Source organism: Larus michahellis, chromosome 8 (assembly GCF_964199755.1).
Source record: "Larus michahellis chromosome 8, bLarMic1.1, whole genome shotgun sequence".
Taxonomy (NCBI): Eukaryota; Metazoa; Chordata; class Aves; order Charadriiformes; family Laridae; genus Larus; species Larus michahellis.
In genome coordinates, this window is record NC_133903.1 from 49,622,162 (window position 1) to 49,645,586 (window position 23,425).

The window sequence follows — 23,425 nt, forward strand, 5'->3', positions numbered from 1 at the left end:
ATTCCATAAATCATTCACATGCTTTTTCCGGAGTTTGAGACATCTGAGTAATGTCATATATGTTAACTGATATCACTTTGTGCATGCTACATCCATTAATCTATGCCTAGGGTCATCATTAAAAAACAAAAAAAAATTTAAATCAATCTTTTGTTCTAAATTTTTTTGTGACTTCTAACTTACAGTCCAAAGGTATTGATACTCTGACAGAATAACACTGCTCTGAACTGGGAACAGACATTTTCAGAAAAGGAAAAAAATTTGTTAAATTATCCCTACTGGTAGCAATAACCACTTAATATCTTTATGTGAAATATGGCATAAATTACTGTCAACAAATAAGGAAATAACTAAAATAAAGTGTTTCATTAATCAGACACACCTCGATGCCACAAATGTAGACTGAAAACAGACATCATTACTAAAATAATATATTGACTTTCATTTCTTTTGTTTCTACATTGCATATGAGCGTTCTCATAGAAGTGAAAGCCAAGAGTCTACCTGAAAGTGATTCTAGTTAAACGTGAAATATTATAATATAGGAAATTTGGAATAACAACTAGTTTTTGCTCCAAAACACTAAAAGTGGTTGCAGTGGAAGAAAGTAGCTTTAAACAGCTTTTACACTTTTTATTTCTTTTAATGTGCCATTATTACATTTGCCTGTATTGCTTTATTCCTGTTCTAGGATATCACAGTAGTGCCACTGAAACCATGGTGAAGAAGGGTATTTCTGTTCACCTAAATGTAAACACACACAGGATCAGCGTGTTGAACAATTTTGGAAGGATATTACAGTTATATTTGAGGGCCAAAATGCAACTATTGCCTAGGGTGGATTTCAGTTTTTCTTTGAACATAATGCTAGCAGTATTGTCTTCTGTATCGGCTTACTTACCATTTTTAAGCTTTTTACAAACAAAAATGTCGATTTCTGAAAATGTTTTGCAACTCAAATTTTACAGTATTTTATTAATCACAAGTAAGATTAATCTCACCTAATTTTAGCTGTCTAAAGTTACATGTCAAGTCTTAGCAACTGGGACTTGGGCACACCCAAAGGACAATTCATCCTATATTATCTTTTCTTTTGTTCAAAAGATATCTTTCATGGTAAAGCTCAATGGCCTATTTCACGCCTGTAAGTGGTTACAACGAGATCAGCGGAATTACAATCACTTACTGCAATTATGAGTGTTGTGCAAAGTGTTTTATAAGTACATTATCCTATTTTTGAAATATAGAAAGATATTTAAAACCTTAACAAAAATGATATGAGGGTACTTCTCAGTCACATGAGATCTCCTAATACATTGCAAACCTTAACTCTTTACAACTGATTAATATCATTTGCAATCCATCAGCACTGAACTTTTTTATCAGGTTTCTAATACAAAATATTTTATAAACCTGCTGTAGGAAAATAGAAACCGATGTTTGTCAATCGTTTTCATTGCAAGGTGGTGGCACACCAGTCAACATAGTAATATGAGGTTTGCAGTAATTGAGATTGAATCTAAAATTTTATAAAACTTTAATTACAACCTTTTGAACATAAACCACAATACACAAATTACCCAATCATAACACTTTTTTCATAAAAAAATAAGAATTCATCCAAAGGATAGAAGATTTAATGACTCTTGGCGGAGTTCCACTTTTTGGTTGAAACGAGAATAAAAGCAGACGGCAGCTTCATTTCTAATTTCAAGAAACACAGTATTTTTTAACATTTAAACAGCATTTTATTTGACTAACAAGCGAAAATATGTATTTTCAAAACCTTATAAAAAGCCCCCGTATTTAACAGTATGAATACTGAGATTTACGAACCTCTGTGAGCCAACACTGTTCCTTCAATTCTCAAAAGTAATTATAAAACAAGCAATTTGAGCCACAAGCAGCAGAAACTGTCAAGCTTCATTTTTTTAACCACCCTCACAACATATCACAGTCTACCACCTAACTCCAACTTCCTCTCGTGTTCCCCAAGACATCCTACCAGGCAAGACAGAAGGCACTGTGGTTAATCCAGAAGCACGTACAGGCCAGAGTGACCAACGAATACATCTGTGGTGACTGGCAAGCCAGATGATACCAAACAAAAGGAACAATATTAGAACTTCCCTTGCATTTTTCTTCAGTGAAGCCCCAGCTGGCAGCGTCAACAGAAGTTTTTCAGATCCCGGCTCTCTACATCAAGAGCCTGGGGAGGCAAAAGCCATAGCAATTTTGAGCCCACCTTGAAAGCACTCTGTGATGGAGCCATGAAGGCATCTTGTGGCAGTCTTTGCACAATAAGAAAAAAGGTGTGGATGCCTCTGTGGGCAGAGGTGTATTTTGAGCACAGAGGAACTTTGGTCTGTGAAAGCACTATGAGCCCTGCAGTGAGGATGGTTGCTGAGCAGAAGGCAGTTCTTATATACTTTTTGAAGGTATACTTCTGTAGCAGTTGTAGAAATATAGCCCAAATGCATGACAGCATGAGCCAGGCTTCGTAGCCTGCTAGAATAGGTGTTGACGGGCGCTAGTCCATCCAAGATGAGGTATGTTAAAGAACAAGTAATCCATATTGTCTGACGGCATCCTCTGGACTACCACAGGAATCCAATATGTTTGAGGTTTCTCCTGATTTATGTGAGATGAGTGTGCAGGGAACCTGAACTCAATCTGCTTCAACACTCAGAGAATCACCAATGCTCTCAAAGGACAGCATAAACTCAAATTTGTGGATTTCAACCTTTACATAAAAACAAAGAAAAATTTCCATGACCAAGAGCTTCTGATGTTTCATGGTCTGTTTCAGAGCTATAGGATAGCTGCAGTTGTGTTTCTAATACAACTCATTGGGTTCTGGCCTATTCAGCCACTCTTTTGGGCTAGGAAGAAAAGGGATGTCACTGTCAGCTGTATTTCTTTTCTCTGAATCCTGACATAAATGACATTTTTGCAGCCTGCATAAGCAATGGTCAAACCCTTGAAGTTCCCATGCTTTGGGGTCATTGCCAAAATTCATCCTCCCTTTTGCAGAGCCAGAACATTAGACTGGCATTCTGCACAAACAGTTGAACAGGCACCAGTGCCTTGAAAGTATTGGTCTCTTTGTAATGATTGAGGTATTTGCTTTGTGTTTTCTTTGTCCGCTTTTGCAAAATACATGTGAAAGGCTTCGTGTGTATCATGTAAAATTAATAAATTAAATAATTGTTACCTCATGCAGAAGCAAAGCTACTGCAGTTACATAAATTCCCAGAAATAAAAAAATGTTTTCTGGCACTGGAGGTATCATCTCCAAAAACATCTGGTACAGGAAAAAATGACTAAGCAAATAAAAACAAATCTTAGCCACAACACAGAATAGGCTTCTGACTAAATTGATGCCATCAGAAATAACATGCACTAAGCCAACACAAGACAGTAGGGGCAGCTGGCTAAAACAAACTTGAAAGTCATTTAGATCCACACAAAATAAAATCTCTGGAACACCAATTTGCCTTGAGTATAAGCTGCCAGATTCCCTGAAGAACACTTTTACATCAAAATCTCGGCCTGACTCAGTCAAGAAGGAGTTCTTTGTATAGCAAGAGCGAATACATCCTTTTCCCCGAAGCACTATATTCTGCAAAATTCCCAGTTTTGCCAGAACAGATAGGATGAGAAGTGAACATTTGTACAGCACTGCATTGCTGCTAAACTGAAACTGTGTTAATAATTCAATGCATTAATGAATAATAGGAAAAGGAATTACAACTGACCAAATGTATACATTTCAAATGTGACATTTATTTCTTTAAATTGATTCTATGTCTAGATAACTGTGCTTCCATTTTACCCTGAAACTAACTCATGTTTCTTGTGAAAATTGACATTATCCAAAAATTATGTTGTGGTATGCAAGAAACCTGAATTTTCATCAGTTTCTTTCATCCTAATCATAAATTAATGTAAAAAGTTTCTTCTGGCCATATATATTCTTAAATATTAATAAAAATAACAAGGAAGATTCCAGTTAGAACACTAGCTTGAATTACGGGAAACACAAATTCGAATTCCTGACATACTTACAAAGTTGATAATTCTCTCTCCTTCACTCCTCTGACTGTTATTAATAAGATAAAGGCTTCAACCACCGTTCTTTGTTTTCTATAACTATTTATTTTACAGTAATGATTCTTTCATTAGTATTAGATTCATTAAGGTTAAGTGCAAGCTACAAACTGGTTAGGTAGCTCTTCTTCTGAAAAGGACCTGGACAGTATAAGGGATCATAAATTTTACAGAAGTCAAGAGTGCCATGCTATTGTGACAAACATTGGACTGTCACACAGCAGAAGTAAATAGATTGCAAAGCATGTCATGTAATAAACTCTACATAGTATTGGCACCAGCTTTTCTGAGTATCATGTTCACCTTGGACCGTTTCCTGTCAAGAAAGGCATGGAACAGCTGGAGAAAGACCAGAGGAAATAAAGAATGATAGGAAATTTGGAAAACGTGACCGCTAAGGAACTATTGAAAAAAATGGAGTTATTTAACCTGAGGAGGGAAAGGCCAAGGAAAGATACGATAACAGCTTTCCATTAAGTCAAAGAAGAAAGGAATAATCTGCTTTCCGTGCCTATAGGACTGGACAAGAATTAATGCATTTTTGCTAAGAACATTTCTACATAGAAAGAAAATATTTCTTACATTGAGCAAATTGCAGCGTTAGAATGGATTGCTGCTTTCTCATTGAAACTTTCCTAACTGAAAGTCTCTGAAAAGGACTGATAAATATCTGTCAGGAATGGCAAAAAATAGTGTATTTTGCCTCTGAACAACAGGGTGGAGTAAAAAGAAATCCCAGTGCCCATTTCAATTATATTTTTTATGATTTTCTGAAAGCAAGGCACTTCAAAATACCAAACTGGACATTGGTTTTCAGACTACATAAAAACACACCTCTCTGTCTCAAACAAATTCATACTTGTCAACGCTGCTTAATACAACGATAGCCATTACAAAAATGAAAGCATATTAAATAGCGTTTCTTCTGTATGTGTTAATCTTTTTCCTGCTTTCTAAAAGTTTAATACTCTTTCTCTGTTCTGAAAGGTATTGGCCTCCATTTCTGCAATATAAAATCATAGTTGTTGAAAAATAGTATTAGAAGGGAACCTTGAGTTCTATCAACGAGATCTTTCAAGAAAATACAGAATGCAGCCAAAGCGAGGAAAGCCACTTATGGAATCACATTTAACACGACTTCTATTTTGAAAGCAAATCATCAACAAATACTCCACGGGTACGACTGCCTGGCCAGTATTACCCCATCCTAACATAGCTTCATTAAGACCAAGATCATTTGCAGTGAAAATGTTATATGAACCTATGTCAAAATTTCTACTAACATTACATTAGATATAGGGTTATAATCACTGTATGGTATAACTACTGTATTGTCTAATTGCATTGTGTTTATGTTTAAAGATTTAATAAATCCTTACAAAACTTTAACTGTAAAGAACCCTTAATATCTCTTAAGTATTAGGGATCTAAGATTTCAATGACATACTCATGTTTAGTGACAATATCATCATAACAGACAAAGCACAAGTCTTAGAAAAAATCTATAAATCATATCCCAATAGCCTATTTCCTTCAGGTATATTTAGGTCTATAATATAACGCTAACTTGGAATCATTATAAAATTAATGTGACCTGTTTTCATAGAATCACAGCATCATAGAATGGTTTGGGTAGGAAGGGGCCTTCGAAGATCATCTAGTCCATCCCCCCTGCCATGAGTAGATCTTTCACTAGACCAGGTTGCTCAAAGCACCACCCAGTCTGACCTTGAACACTTCCAATGATGGGGCATCTGCAACTTCTCTGGGCAAGCTGTGTCAGTGTCTCACCACCTTCACTGTAAAAAATTTCTTCGTTATGTCCGATCTAAATCTACCCTCTTTCAGTGTAAAACCATTGCTCTTTGTCCCATCCCTACACGCCTTCGTAAAAACTCTTTTTCCAGCTTTCTTATAAGCCTCCTCTATATACTGAAAGGCTGCAATAAGGTCTCCCTGGAACCTTCTCTTATCCGAGCTGAACAACCCCCGTTCTCTCAGTCTTCTCAGGAGAGGTGTTCCAGCTCTCTAACCACTTTCGTGGCCCTCCTCCAGACTCCTCTAGCAGGTCCATGTATTTCTTGTAGCCCCCAGAGCTGGATGCAGTACTTCAGGTGGGATCAGTTTTATAATCTGTTCTTTGAAAAAGGCAATTCCAATGGGATATTACCAATTTTAAAGTGGTACTCAAAGAGCATCAATCCACTACTGTATAAATGTTGTATGCTACTGTTTGGATAATAGGAGGGGATGGATTTTATAATTAATAACAATTTCATAAAATATCCAATAATCAGGGAATTTTCTTTGACCAGTTAAGGTACTCTAAGCAATGACTTGGCTAACATATAACAAAAGATAAAATGAATTTACATATGAAGTGTACACAATATTATTATAATTCTTGCTAATACGTTGTCATCATGAGAAAGTAAATTAAGGTATTAATTTTATTCATATTTGTATTTTGGAGGTGTCTGAATATGCAAAGCAACATCACAGCCTCATCATGCTACAATGTAAATAAACACAGTATTTCAAATAGCATCTGCCTCTATCACATGTTGTTATTGTCAAAGTACCTGAAGTTTGAATGCTGCCTTTGAACTGAGTGTTTTAATTTAAAAATATAATTAATTCTATTGTTCAAAAACTAGAATTAAAGCATCATGAAATGATTCACTTCGCAAATAACTTGATGGCTGCTACTGATCCCTTTCATTGCAGAGCAGCTTAACACAATCAAGTAAATTTCTCAGCTTGGCCAACCGACATTTTCCGATACAAAAATTCATAAAACCATAACTATCATGAAATAGCATCCACGGTATTTTTAAAAATACATAACTATTGTCTGAACCTTCAGAGACATACCTTAAAAACAAGATACTCTTTATTATTCACTGCATCATTTACATCTTTTACATAATGTAATCAGAGGACTTAAATAACTCAATTTAATATTTATCCATGAACTGGCAGCCAGTATTCCACCCTGAGGGACGTAACTCTTCATAAAAAGCTCATTTTACAAGACACTAGCAGTTTTGGCATTACCAGCACCTCTCACATAAACCATGCTGAAAACTATAGCTTATCCTGCCAAATGCCTTTTGTACATATGGTGTTTAACAGTGCTCTGTAGGTCTGTAAACGAATAATAATAGATTTAAGCTAAAAATCTGGAGATACACATATATCTAACACAAAAATTTAAACAATGCTACATATTCATATATATTCATTTATTTACCTACATACTCCACACACTTACAAACATACATGATTAAAAATATTCTTTAAATTAATATGCTAACTATAACTCTTGTAAAAATAATTTCTCTTTCAATTTGCAGTAGTTTCCTAAAGGTTAATTCTGCCTCTATTGGCATCAGAAGCAGAACTTCCATTAACCTCAGCAGTATGGAATCAGGCCACAAGAAACACAAAGAAATATATTTAAAGACAGCATGTATACGTTTGTAAAACCTTCTAACTATGCAAGGATGGGCTTGGCACTTCACGAGGTTAACTTGTCCAATAAACTTCCAAATTGTGTTTTAAAATCACACATTTTAAATACTACATGTTGTAAGAGATGGACCTGATGAAATGTACATTGTAGGTAATAACAAACTTCACAACTCTTTTTTACATTTGAACAGCCTGATTTTATGTCATACTCTGACTGAAGTGAATTGGTGAGTTAAGCAGCATTTAATGCAAGTCTTTAGAATTAAGACACTTTTTATAAAGATGAGTGATATAGTTAAAAGCATTATAAAGATGAATGATATAGTTAAAAGCATGACAACTCCATAACATAAAATAATGCTGAAAATGCTTACCACTTTCAAAACAGGCATCAAATATAAGATGTCCTTTTTTAAGCTGTCCACAATAGCCAGGTGGGAGAACAGTGAACTTGCTCACGTTCCCTGCTATGATATCATCACTTCCTATGGCAATACCTGTTGCAGTAAAAGCAAAAAAAAAGCATGAGCATAAAACAAAAAAATATTCAAAACAGTAGAAAGATAGTTCCCCATGCTTTTCTACATAACATGAAATTTGCACAATTTAACATATGCACCAGTAAACAAACTCTTTCTTTTCAAACTTTATTTAAAAATTTGGATACAATAACGACATCATATATTAAAGCTTCTCTACCTAACAAACCCCACAGCCCGGTTTCTTGCATATGCATGTCCTGTGGCTGAATACTCTCGTAGTCTGATGTTCATCTGGACCCACTTCTTTTGACTGGAGCTCTAAAACATATATTTTGTATGGATTCCCCAGAATTGACCTCCTCGGCAGCATCTTTATCATAATCCTCAGCAGCATATTCCTCACTATGGGCATTAATGGGATCTTTTCCATCTATCCCACTGCCTATTTTCATGCATCTTAAATGAACTTAGAACCATTGAGACTGTTAAGTCCCACTCATATTTGAAATTTGAAAATTATTATAAGGGAGAGATATACACTCATGGAGGCGTGTGATCATCCGAGCCTTGCTTGCTTAGGAAACAAAACTCAGAAAAAGAACATAAACAAAGAAAAAAGTTTCAAAATGTGGGGTCAATTTCATAATAAATATCTGAAGACATAAATTTTCTATACAGTGGCATCACTTTTGACAAAATGCATTGGTAGCGTATATATTAAAAGCTTTGTCCTTACAGTCAAATTTTACTGTCCTACACATCGCAATATGCAAAAAAATTGTTTCCAAATAGGTATAGAAGAACACGGTGATTTTTTTTTTTCATTTGAGAAATGTACAAGAAAGTAAGTTAATATTCGTATATTATATTATACATTAATATTATAATACAGTGAAAGAAATACACAATAACATAACTATCCGGTCATTCTTCTGACATTGGGTCAGCATTTTCTGCACTATTTACTGCTTGGAGAACAAATATTTAACAATAGAAAAACTATTTTCTGTGTTACAGAAAACTGGAAGAAACGTCTATGTCTTCAACCGCAGAAGGCATGTGATGGAATAATGGGATGATAATATCTTATTTCACTCTGATAAATAGGGCTACTAAGGCTTCTAGAAATAGACTCTTGGTCTGTACTGATTTTTTGACATTTAAATGGGTTACGGGGGATGATAAATGTGACATAAAGCTCAATTTGTTTTATTTTTATATTGAAAACTATTTCACACAAATGTTACAAGCAATTCATATTGGCCCTGAATGATGAAAACAGCTTATTAATTAAAACTGACCTTTCCATACATAAATGTATTCCACCTCTTGAGGCAAAACACCTTTGCTGAGGTAACAAATTACGTATTAGTGACACCACAGTTAAAGGGTCTGTCAGGCTTTCTATTATATATCCATATTTCCAGAGGTATATAAATCCCAGATTAAAAAATATGTATATCCAGGTCAACACTTGGCATATAAATCCTCAGTCTTCCCAGGGAAGAAATTTGAAACTTACTCTCTTTGAGAAGCACTAAAACAGAACAAAGATAATTAGGCCACAAAGAGAATTAGGCCTTTTCTTACTTTACCATAATCCAAAAAGTTAGATAGTAAATAATGCATGCTATTATGTTTTAGCAAAATTATTATGTGCAACCTCAAGGTTATTTGTTTTAGACTAAATAATTACCCACAGGTAGCAATCTGAGGCATATAAATTGTTTTCTTTAAATATAAAATTGCTACTTAATGATATTTTTAGCTAGATGGTTTTTACCAGCATGCTGATACAATTTGCTTAAAGGCTGGTAACACCAGAGACAAACTTAGACCTGGACGGGGCATCTTTGAATCTCTATGGCCATGATTGTGTCACTTAACACAATTCATCCCACTGCATCATTAAACCTGTAATTCAGACCAGCAGCCACAGGAAAACCTCATCCTCACTTTCAGTTCAGTGACACTTTGATTAAGAGCCCCCATATACCTGTCACAGGTAGTCAAGTTAATTGTTTGTAATCCAACACGCGGAATCAAGGATACAAAGAAAAAATCGGGGAAAACCTGCAGATCCCCCCCAAGAATGCATTAGCTGCCAGGGAACAAAGTGAAAGAATGGAGGCAGGGAGTCAACTGAGTAGAGCAGTAAGACTGAACTCGTCCTCGTAAATGCTCACTTGTAAGTCTCGGCTAAAAGTAGTAGGCTTCTTGCTATTCTTAACAGATAGCTGGAAAACACCGCCAAGATGAAGAAACTAGAAAAGATTACATTCATAATACTGCCACCATAAGACAGTGTAGGAAACGCACGCAGAAGACAGAGCTACACCTCCCTTTCCACCTAACTGACAAATTAGAATATCTGCCAATGGAGTCTTTACACAATGCAGAAGGAAGCTGTCAAGTAACTGTGTCCTAGCAAAAAGTTTCCATCTGCTCCTCCTGGCCTAATGTAGCCATTCAGGAATGAGAATAAAATCATCAAATAGCCTATAATTCATAATCATTTAATAATATTAATCTCTCCTTGCATGTTCTTTATTACGCAGTACTTCGACTATTCAGAATGTACTGTTGCTATATTTTGAGTTATATTATCTTTACTAAATCTCTAAACATGCAAAACTGCAGTCTTTGAACTTCACGTTATTATATAGCACAACAGCGTTATGTCCCTTCTGGCATGTTCTCCTTGGGTGATAAAGAAAAGGCCAGACTGCTGGCCGAAACAGAGCCTGCATTGCTGTATTACTAGATTATAAAACATGGCTTCACGCTTGTCTGTTCAGCAGATGCAGCGAGCGTTGCTGAGAATACATTACCAGATGGAGAGAACTGTTATACTCTGCCGTAAGTCCTCTGGCCAATAAAGAGATACTGTCCTCACAACTGGGGAGCCCTAAGTAGATTTGCCTGACTGAAGGCAAAAACGTATGACAGAACCTTGTAGGGAAGGGAAACAGTACTTCAATATGAAACAAACTGAAGGGGAAAGAAAGGAATTACCTGAAGTACATCCTGCACATTACACTTAAGGAGATCAGATTCTCCTTTGAAAAAAGGTTAGATAAGACAAGCAAAGGCAAAAGTAACTTCACAAAGACATTTTCTCAGACTGTAGGTCTTATTTTGTCAATTATTTTTCTTGTTGTAAAACACATAGCTATTTTATACTAATTCTTCATAGCTTAAACTCCTGCAGTCTCCAGCAAATCCCTAGGATTTACATTTACCACAGTATTAAACTTTAATGGTAATTTTCTATCAGGCATAAAATCTGTAGGTGTCTGAAATCTCTGTAACTATATAAGATTTTAAAATAAAACCTGGACAGAGTCTTTTGTAATTTGCATTCATCACTATTGTCATCATGGTTATACTTCACATTAAACTAGTTAAAATGAATAGAATCAGTTACAGGGGACTGGGATTCTCAGGAGGAAGAGTTTTAAAACTTGCAGAGCTTCTTACTGTTCTTAAGTTCGAAGGGTAAAGTCAAGAGCTTTTCATTTAGGCAAAGATTAAAACAATAAGCCTCATGCAAATTTAGGTACATTTTCTTTAAAAACTGCAGTTTCTAGAGGAAACTACCTCTTTAGTAAATAACAGTTACTCTTTGAATTGAGTAAACAAGGAGCCCAGCTTCCAGCTGTGACAAACTTCAGAATCCAGGAGTTAGCAGCCGGCAGCTACCCTCATGCTACATTAGGTAGGAGAGCACAGCTGCATTAAAACAGACATAGAAAAATATAAAGCGAATTTGCCTGGAAAGCCTGCATCATTCTTACAATCAGACTTATTGTCTAACAAGGTTAGCAATTAGAAAGGTAAGGTAGCATGAACAGATACGATAACTGCAAATGAACTTTGTAGAAGTCTTTCTTTAGATAATACAAATGTCATCAAGGCACTTCTCATTCTGTTATGGGATCCTTATTTTAGAACAAAATTAGAATACATTTTGCTACTGGAAATTTCTACTGTGTAATGATCTAATAGCCAGATTCCCATCATCCAGGGACCAAGAAAGGCTTACAGGTATCCTAGCAAAGACTTTCATCAGCCTTGAGCAGTATTGCTATTGCAAACCAATACAAAGAAATGAACCTGAACTCTCAGTACAGTTTGCAATAAACAAAAATTCATTCAGATGACCAACGGCAACTCCTATTAGCTACTAAAAATAACAAGTCTCTGGATGAACATTGCTCAACTCACATTTTGGACAAGCAACACTTGTGGAGGTTATGCCAATAACAGTGTCTTCTGCACCGATCAGAAAACTGCAAACAGTGTACTTTTAGCAAAATTCTTTTATAACTGCATTTGTAGAAATCTATAGTCTTAAGAGCTGATTATGTTCTCCTGTTATTTGATATATTTTTTTTAAATAAAAGCTTTTATTTAAGCTTCCCTATGCTTCAGCAACACTGATATTCAGGAAGTTTTGTTATTTCTGCTATCAGCTCTGAATGCTCTATGGCCATTCTAAAAGTCCTACAGGCAGCAGAAGGCAGGAACTTGGAAATCCAGCTCCACTAGCTTAAAAAATGCTTAAAAAAAAGAAGAAAACACAACTGTCAATTTGATCTTCACAGCCATGTATCCTGCAGCAAGGACTGGATATGACCCTAAGAATCTAAACATACTGCAGAAAGTGGTGTCAATCTGAAATGTACTTAATTCACAGTCACCGTGAGTCGAAAAGAAATAGAAGAAATTACATTAAGACTACAAATCCCAGGGTTTAGGAGAATCTCCAGCATGGTACCAACCACACCTGCTGCCTCACATTCAGGTACTGTGCCCATACTGTCACCATTACCTATTTCAAAGGTCAAGCAGAACAAGGAAAATGTTGATTATCACAGACAGCATTGTCATAGAGCCTGGTCTAGTTCTAAAAAAATGTAATTTTGCATTGTTATTTAGAAACCAAATTTGAGATAAAGCATCTTTAAAGTAATTGTCTCTTCAGTTACTTTCCTCCTACAGTTTGACCAACAGACTGGTTGTCAAGAGTCTGTCTCTGAACTGCAAGAAGATATTCATATCCAAGAAAGCATTCAGAATAAAAAAAAAAAAACAAGTACAAGTTTAGCAGAGATTATCAGGTAAATTCTGAGCTTTGCAAAGGTTCTGAAAGTACTCAGGAAAAATAAACTACACGCTCACTGCTGTGGACTTGAAAAAGCTTGGATTGGGTTGCATAAATAGGAAGGAAACATTGTCATTTCTTGGTGGGTTTGTGTTTCGGGTTTGTTTTTACTTTTACTGCACAAATTACTGTTTCTACAGAGGCTACAAGACAACATACCCTTTCAACCTGCCTAACACAGTTCCTTGACTAATGCACCATTCACTTTTTCTTTTGGGTTAGAAGACATAAGTACATCTAAATACCTCATACTTCTTTAGATATACATATCCAAACTGATTTACTGTAGCAGAAGGTGTGGCATAGGTGTCTCAGTCAAAGCTGAGAGTTGAAAAAGTCTTGTTCTTATATGTAAACATGTCAAAGCAAAATGATCGGTGAAGATGTCACATTGAGACCCTACAAAAGACTGGGTGGTACCACAAAGGGCACTTTGCTTAAATGCTCCCATTGAGCAGACAGCAGGCAGACCAAAGATAAGTAGGAACAAAAAAGTACATAAGGTGTTTAGCACAAAATCAAGCCATCAACTTATGGCTGATCAAGTATGAGAAGATGATGCGAAATCTCCACTGCCCAGTCCATTAAAAAAAAATAGATCCTGATAGAGATTCCATTATCAATCCAAAGTCAACTATAGATCCTTTCCAAAATCTAGTGAAGAACATTGACCTGAAGACAAAATCTGGCAGTCAAATAGTGCTCTGAGCAATGATTCCTCACTCCCGGTGACTGGCATTGTATTATGACTTTAGAGGAACAGAAAATAAGTCAACTTGTGTTGACTTGTATTCGTTTCAATCTTTAACGTAAAAGCATAACTTCAAGCTGTACTTCAAGAATATTTATTTGTTATCTCAATGTGGGCTATCTCCAAGGATATACCTTCTTGTCAGAGGCAAATGGCAGTGGAATTTTTTGTATCACTTTAGTGAAACCCAAAATGTCCAAGAAGGTATGAACAGTTTTCCCTCATGAAAATAATTTTAAAAAAGCAAGTAATGCTTTGAACTCAGTAAGCAATGAAAAAAATAATATCCACTACTCTTTTTATTGTACTTACAATCTCTAAACTATCCACTGAAACACTCATCACCAGAAATGAAAAAAAAAAAATACCCTGAAAAAAACAGTAGTGCTAAATATGTTAACTGAAAATATGTTTATTTAAAAACATTGTAAGAATCATTGAATTTCATCTGATGTACAGATTTATTCTTTAACAAGTATTTGGCATCTTGATAATATCAAAGATATCACATGATGCAACAGTTGCTATAGTAGCAATACTTCTTTAAACAAAAAACAGATAAAACAAAAGCATAAAACATATAAATTGTAAACAAAAATATGATGCATCACATACATCCCCAACTAGCAGAGAAAACAGTAAATAATAGCTACTGAGCTCAGCTAGTCCTCACAGTTGCATCTGCAAAAATTAATTGTATCAGCAAGTCCATCCTTCCTGGGAGATAAGAGGTGGCTCAGAGAATTAGGTCTGTGTATGAATAACAGGAGATGCTGAAATTCCCATTGAAGAGTGCATGGGAATTCAAGTTCTAGGTCAGCAAAAGATTTTTTGGGGCAAGAGGAAATTTTGTGTCTAGGGATTCTGAGGCAGGAAAAGAACTGAAGAGTTAAAGCAGATCCCTTCCGAGGTACTAACAGAACTTCAATGGGTAAAACTTTCTTTCATAGGGTCCTATGTGTTCTTGAAATCTATAAGCGACAGATTGCCCACAGACAAGGAGTGCATGTGACCTGCAGAAAATACCAAGTCAAAACATGCAGACAATTGCAGGGTTTGGAATTGTAGTTGGTGGAAAATGCCAGGTTAAGGGCAAAAGCTCATACTACTACCCACAAAACTGGAAAAAGAGCTTGGTGGTTGAAGTCATTCACTAGTATTCACTGATACCCATGCCGCCTAATCATGAAAAAAATCAGCTTTTATACAACTGGTTTTGTATTATATGTGGGGGAGGATGGAGAAAGTCAGAAGGAAGGAAGGAAGGAAGGAAAGGAAAGTTTCACATGCTATATATATATATCAATATATACATAGATATGGTAGGTATATATCCATGTTTCAACAGCTGTATGAAGCACTGATTTAACAAAAACATGATATCTAGCTTAAACTTTTAGGTATATTAACGATACACATGTATATACTATGCATTTTCCAAAACCTTTCTTTGACAAAGTTTTCAAATGCAGAATGATTACCTGCAAAATGCTTACTAGAAGATATTTCTGAACAACCTCAAGAAATAGCACAAACCAAAGGATATTGATTCAGCTATAGCTGGTGCAGATCAAACTTTAATTTCTATGTATAATACTTCAGGTTTCATACAGAAGGTATGAAACAGACGGACTTAATCCATACTTACACTGATAAAGCAACAGAGATCTGGTCTACAGACTACATTGACCATTTCCCTCCTATGCAGTAAAATCATATTTTATTGCAAAAACTGTTTTCAGTATAGGAACATTACTTCTTCCATGGTTTTTTTTTTCTTTATCCACACTGTATATTCTAAGATAATTAGTTTTTCTGATTTAAGAGCACAAGATGTGATTAACCAACAGTCAGTTTACCATATCCTAACCAGGAGTGAGCACTATGTACATCAGGTGGTCTTTATACTACAAGAACAGCGTAATTAAAATCAGTTTACTGACAGCATAACTGAAAGAAGCCATGATAAAATAAATTTCTAAACTAAAACTAACTCAGGTTGAGGCAAGGTAAATGCAACTGAAACATCTGATATGTACCAACCAATGCAATGACCCTGACCCATGACTATGTAACCTTCAATGACTAATAGAGATGATTATCTCTGTAAGTTAACAACTTTGTGTGTCTCTCTTCTTTAAGACCAACTGATTCTCAGCCGGGAAACTGAAAAGGACTCAGTAAGTAATAATTATTCCTGATTTAACAGAGAAGTAGGTTTATTTCAGCTTTCTCAAAAGGCCACGGTTTTACTTATTTTAATCGTCCTAGGTTTCATACTCCTCAGTCCTGACTCACGTTCAAAATGCTTGCCCACAAAAAGCATGTCCTAAAAGTACTAAGTACGAAGTGCTATGGAAGTCTTACAAGAGCATTGGCAAGATCAAGTAAGAAACATATAAACAGTGCTTTTTCTATTTATGAAAATTACCCCTTTCATGTCGAATTCCAAGCACTTTTAATGTCTTAATATGTTTGCTGATTGAACTGGGGCTTTCCAGACCTGTATTTAAAGAGATGTTGATGCTATATTTTGGAAGACATGAGCTTATCTGCTGTGATCCCAACAAGCCCAAAAGAATCCAGCTACAGCTGTGCTGCTGCACCTGAGCTCATAAGCTATATCACGGACATTATTTCAGGTTCAGCACTGAGGTAATACAGCTATGCCTTCTAATTTGGATCAGGCTTTTAGCTCATTCTCAGGTATTCTCCAAAAGCAATCAGCCTGGTGAGCCTCAACACAGGCCAGCTGTGGTACTACACCATACCCACCATTCAGAGGTATTTTGTTTTTTCACTATCTATCTAAGGTGTGACGACTGTAAATTTGTTGTGGATGCACCTATCCAAAGAAAAAGATGTATTTGGTTATCACTGAGTGAGTCTAACATTCAGGAGACTTGAATTCAATTCCTGACTCAACCACTAACATCATTATCCCTGGGAAAGTACGCTTTCCATGAGGGCTCCACGGAGCACAAAATCCTGTGGGGAAACAGAGCAGCAGTTTTGCATAGCACCCTCTTTCTCTTCCAGACCTTGTACTTCACAAGCAATGGGAAGACAGGTAATTGCACACTGCCACAACTGCTTGGGCTACTGTTATAAGTGTGATAAGCGAAAACTGGGCAACGTAAGTTCACTGACAATTTCCATCCTGTGTATCACGCACTATAATTCATGCATCCTTCTTTGGGTTGAACTTCTATTTTTCCTTGGCTCTTGAATCTGTGTAATTTAAAGGTACAGGTTTACCCTTGCTTCCTATTTACTTTTTGTTTAGAGGTAGGCATGTCTTCTGTCAGACAATTTAAGTCAACTGTAGTTTCAGACACATTTAATTTCTTCACTTTGGAGTTAAAATCTTCTTGACTACTACATATTAAAAATAATTTGGGGATTTTAGTACTACTTCTGGAATAATTTGTTCCCCGAGGTTGCTGAAATCAATTACACTATTAATTACTGCCATAATTATAATTACTCATTGAAACAACTCCTTTAACTTCTTAGTTGAGAATAGCATCTTTACACTTACATTCCAAAACAGCCCATTCCAAAAGTAATATTTTAAGCCACTGAGAATTTCTTCCACCCAAGCATTGCCCACTCACATTGCTGAATTTACTTTTTAGTTAAGAAACACTTAATATAATACTTCATGTCAAATAATTAGATCATTGCAGTGTTTTATTTTATTCGCAACATATAAGTACTGTATAGCAAAAGATTTAAATATTGTTTCAGAATTCCTGTTTTCTAACATAAAAATGTCAGCAAAGCAAACGATGTATTAACTCTCTTGCATCAGCAACATAACAACAGGAACTTAACTACAGAGAACACTACTAACTAATACACCATATTCAGCATTTTTTAACTAAGCAAATCTTAAGTTGATACAATATTTATAGGAATATGAAATGCACGCAAAGTATTTCAAATATTCATAACACAAGCCAAAATTCTACCTACAAGAAGGCTTACATACAGAAAGCCCTGAGATCAAATTACTGATTATTTGTACTGCTTTGAAATAAAATAACCAGCAGATATACCGGTATTCTGTGTAGTTACAAAACATCTGTTATTTCGCAGTACTACAGACCTCGGGTATAGGTAAGTAGGACAGAGGCAAGTTTATCTCACAATCCTATTTCACATGGACAGTTCCCCTGAAATAATGCCACTGCCTTTGGATTTGTATAGGTTATTTGAGGAATATTCCATTAATCAAGTGCATCATACTATTTCATCTGCATTACGTATGCATGAAAACATGATAGTCACTTGACAGGTGTTACCCAGCTCTAAAGTTTACTGTAAAGATTACTGTAATTGCACAGTAACTTTGCTGCTTATTGCAAATGAAAACACATCAGTAGACCCATAATGAATCCAGCTGGGCTTTCTTTGGAATGGATTCCTGCTGCTCTGCTCTGGTGATTCACGGGAACTGATGTTCCACTTGCTTTCGTGGAGACTGAAATTCAACATATTTTTCAAGGTGGTTACGAAACAATATGTAAAAGCAAAATCTTGCCAATTTTTACTCATGATTGTGAGATCCACTGCTAAGTAAATAGCTCTATGAATTAGAATGTAAACAAAATACAGTTAGATAGTTTATCTATTTAATAATAATAATTTAAGGCAACCACTTTCTTCTCCTGACCCCTTTCCTACACACTTGATCTTTGCCACAATGAATCTACAAAATCAGCCAGTTAACCATACTGAGAGAACCGAGACATATATGTGTATTAGAAAATGTATGTATCAGACTGTATATGTTCTGGTGTCTAACCTTATTACATGACTTATCCTAAACCAGAACCAACCATGAAAACACTTTACTATACACATATATACATCAAGCTCAATGCCAAACGCTTGCAGGATCATGGCCCTAGATTTAATACTAAAGCCCACATCTCTGAATTTGCATAGCCTGTGACAAAATGAAATTGAAGTCATTATTATTATTTTGGTAGAGCAGAGTTTTCCAAACCATTCCAACATAAAAATAGTAAAATTACTTCAAAAAAACTTATTTAAAAATCTAAGATTAAAAAATACAGCACTTTCTTAAACGACAGGCTTAGCCTCTGTGGCAATGTCAAGAAAATGATGAGTTGTGGGTACAATGTGGGAAGCTGGGATACGGGACACATAGATGTGCACCCACAACCAACTCTTGATTACTTGTAAATTGGTTTACCTCAATTGCAGATTAATTGCAGGCACAGCTTGAGCCTGGAAGAACTTATTATCTCAGGTACAATGCAATCTAAACATGGCAATTCTACACCAAGCCTCTGCATGCCAACTACCTTGGGGGATTACTTGAGAAATCTGAGCTGGTTTCTATAGAATCACATAGTTCTGGAAAAGGGCAGCACAATCAATCCTCCAGAAACAAGAGTGGTGTAGCACGATGCATATTCCTAGGTGGGTCTGGGGGAGCCAGTCTGCATCCAGCAGCACCACTGCTGAGCAGAGGCAGCACTGCTGGATCTAAGTGACATTAGCAGCAAATATCTGTACCAAACTCCTCTTCTCATCATGTAGCACCTCATTTATCCAGGGATTGGTGCTTTCTGTTCTCAGGGTATCTTAGCTCTTTATTAAAAAAAAAAAAAAAAAAAGTAAAGATGACTATACAGTCATTTCACTCTATTGCTTTTGTCCCTAAACAGGTGTTGCTGGAGGAAAAAGGAACAGGAGGAAGGAAAACCTCTAAGTGTCGACAAGTTATCCATTTCTTCTATGAAAGATGACAGCTATTGTTATTACGTGTCCCATTTGGAAAGCAGGCTTGTGCTGCAGATCTAAGTTTCCCAGTCCTGTTAGTGGCCCCATGTGGAGATCAAGCCAGTTACATTTTAACACAGGAAGGTGACTTCAAAAACTATTTTAATGAGCATTATATCTATAAAGCTCAACTTCAAAAAATAGAAATGCTATATAGGCCATATGAACGCATTCTGAAGTTGATCAGGTTTTTTGCATGAGATTTCTGCCTACTAAATACAGTGACAGCCACACTAAAGAAACTTGCAGAAACTTCTGTTTTACAAATTTCAGCATAAAACCTATTAAAATTCTCAATATGTCTCATTTTACTTTTTACAAATTCAAAAACCTCCTCTCACAAGCGCTAATAATTAATAGGGTGCTTTGAACTTCACTGAAAGAAAAAACGTTGGGAGGCTTGAGGTAAGTTAACTTTCAAAAGCTTTGATTATTTGTCAAAGAAAAAAATGTTTGAAATATGGCTAGGAAATGGTGAACCATTAAGAAGTGGCAACTGGAATACCCAATACATTCCTGTTTCTTTCTTTTTCTGAAATTATATCTTCTGGCTGTATAAAGCCTTCATTAGTATTTCTCAGGTCTCCTTATATGGCAAATTATGTAAGAGAAATATGATCAAAGCCGTAAGTACCAAAAATATGTTAGCAGCTCTTCTTCAGTGAATTCTTCTAGTGGGGATTGTTTCCACTACATAACTGAAAAAGCTGGAAATTAGTTGAATATCAGTCTACTGGCAACAGAGTATAATGATTATTATAATATTTTTCTGTAGCAACCTTAGTTGATTTCTACATATCACTTCAATGAATATTTCAACTTAAGCAGTAAGAACTGAAGTAATTAATGGTCTTACAGAGTGCTTCAAATTTACTAACAAACCTTTGTCTAATATTCCCTGGACTTCAAACTGCTTAAGCTAAAATGTACCGATGCTATCAGTAAGTTCTGGCAAATGCGTTTGTTGCACAAAATACATTTTAGATTTGTTTACAAATACATCCTGCAGCATTTTATAAACAACTGTAAATAGCACTTTATGGTGCGTGAACATCTGCAAGGCCGGGCCCAGTAGCCTTACAGTTTTCCACTGACTTTTGAAATCTCTTCATGTTGACAGGAGGATATAGCGGGCAGATCCCTTTCAGCATGAAGACTGCAATGTCTTTTCCCAAACACTGGAATTCAGCTATGTTTACAGGCTAGTAGTGTATATTAGGAAATAAGCTATATTGTTTATATACACTTTAAAATTCAGAAATAATTTAAGAAAGGGCAATTCAATTGAAGAAATGAAATTTGCCTGGAAAACCAGAAGTATTACTGATGTACAGTGTTATTTTAAAGACCAAGGTTAAATAATATTGTTAAAATAATTAGCAGATTTTTCCTATTTTAAATTTCCTCATGGTAAAGCCAATGAATGAGAAGTTCCAGTTATCAAAAAGGCCTATACTTAATGACAAATAAATTAGGTTGTCTTACTATTTCAGCTTTTTATTTAATAACTTAGGCCACCTAAAAGAAAGCAGTATGTTCCTCATAATGGAATGTGTTCATACCGTATGTGATTAAATATTTTTAAAAGAATAACTATTCTTTTTTGAAAGAATAATCAGAAGTTATCTTTGAAAATAGTCCATCTCAATACTATTATATTAAAATCAATTAGAAAACACTGCAGAATTTACACAACTATTCTATCGGGGTCTCCACATGCAGATCTGAAATAATGATCTCAACACTAAGTATTTTAGAAATGTTAATTACTACGCAACCTTTGAGTGGGGGTTCAGCATTCAGCAGTGGTTTGAACTTCTCCTCCATCAAGCCAGGTCAGCCCGGCTGTGAACGCTTTTGAAAACTCTAACCATTCTTAATATGAAATGTGAGTTTACATCGCTCTGCAAGGTACCTATCATGACATATAAATAAACATGAAAAACTACACATTCAGCTGGGAAATCTGTTTGTTCCGATAACAAGGATCTTTGGTCTAAAGACATATATTTATATCCCGTCCAGTACTGTGAGTAAATGCCATTTTTTGCTTTCACTATGATTTCAGTGACGACGACTCAGTGAAATATCAGAAATACTAATATCCACAAAATGACTAGCAACTGTGGAATAACACATATTAGAACTGTCAATCCAGGCTAATATTCATCTGCCTCAGATAGAAAACTATTATAGAACTCAGAGATAACCTTCACCCTTTGATCATTCAGGGCTCTGGAAGCAAGTCTTTTGAAGGTAATACAGATGCCTAGAAGAGTAAGAGTAACCTGGGGAGAATGAGATAACTAGTGAAATTTTAGCTGGATCCATATCTGGAAAGTTAAATACTTTCCCCTGGTTCATGTGTCAAAAAATTAGCAAATACAGGCATTCTGTACTCACTTTGACCTACTCCTAAACCTTCCATAGAGAAGTTAACATGGTCCTCTTTGCTACAGAACTGGAAAAATAACATTGATCTGTTTTCGAAGAAACTTAACTGAACTGGCCGTCTGGCTATATCCCCTGTCTTCCACAGGTTTGAGACATCAAGGTCAGCTGAGCGGAACAACTGGAAGTCAAACCAAGAAGCTCCTGAAAGGAACAAACTAGTCTGAATCACTTTCATTCTCCTGCAGACTTCATTTGTGAAGATTTAAATTGCTTTTAATTTGGATTCTCAGCTTGAGACATGAGGCTTCAGCCTGGAAACCCAAACAGGGAAGCATACAAACTTACAGTTTATTGCAGAAAGCTGATTTGAGTGGTTCCAAGAAAACAGCTAGAACTAAGGAGCCAACTGCAATGGCAAAATGATTGATTAATCCAGGGTAAAGCAAGTTGATTCGCAGCACTCTAACTGAACATGAGAACAAAGAAACTATTTTGACGGATTAGATCAGATGTCTGCCTAGTCCAGAGAAGACAGCACCAGAATACGAACTCCATAGTAGACAGATGTGAGATAACCTACCTTCCGTATTAAGTCTCAATCTCATTTGAAACACACAGATTGTCTTAAACCATGATGTAGAAAATAACAGCGTAACAGTAAAATAAAAGCTGATGGTAGTCCCTTCTCTGAAGGACTTTGCGCAATTCTGTGTGTCCTAATCCCCCTCCCTAACAAAAAAAAAAAAAGTTTAAAAATTCGCAAAAACTACTACAGAAACAAAAATATTCTACGTGACAAAGGAATGGAAATATGAAAAGATTTTAATATATGGAAACAATAAGTATAATTACCACTGTAAAACAGATTAACAGATTTACTTTCCTGTAACAGAAGAATAAGCAGATACTAATAAAACTGAAATGAAAAATTCTGACATTGTAAAAAGGTATGTTTTCCATAAAGTATAATTCATATATTGAACCTCTTGACACCATATACTTTCAAAGCTAAGAGTTTAGAGGGGTTGTAAGCATCTTAGATGTACATAATTCAGTATCAGATAATATTTAGGAAGAAACTTAATTTTTAGAATCACCTTTCTGTAAGTGCACATTATGTTTTTTCTGACATCTTTCCCTGACGCTGACTCTTGTCAAACACAGGTTACTGAATTAAACCAGTAAAGAATGGACCATAACAGTAATCTGTGTTGCTATAAAGCATGGGTA

The 23,425-nt window shown here is 35.7% G+C and overlaps 1 protein-coding gene across 4 annotated transcripts in view; it reads right to left on the bottom strand.

The window, feature by feature from the left end:
• Nucleotides 1-23,425, bottom strand: part of LOC141747155 (BEN domain-containing protein 5) — a 969,363-nt gene that overhangs the window by 943,211 nt on the left and 2,727 nt on the right. For all 4 annotated transcript variants that reach the window (XM_074596964.1, XM_074596965.1, XM_074596963.1 and 1 more), the window contains exon 2: nucleotides 7,959-8,081. In XM_074596964.1, coding sequence (XP_074453065.1) covers nucleotides 7,959-8,081 — 123 coding nt within the window. The remainder of the gene's footprint in view (nucleotides 1-7,958; nucleotides 8,082-23,425) is intronic.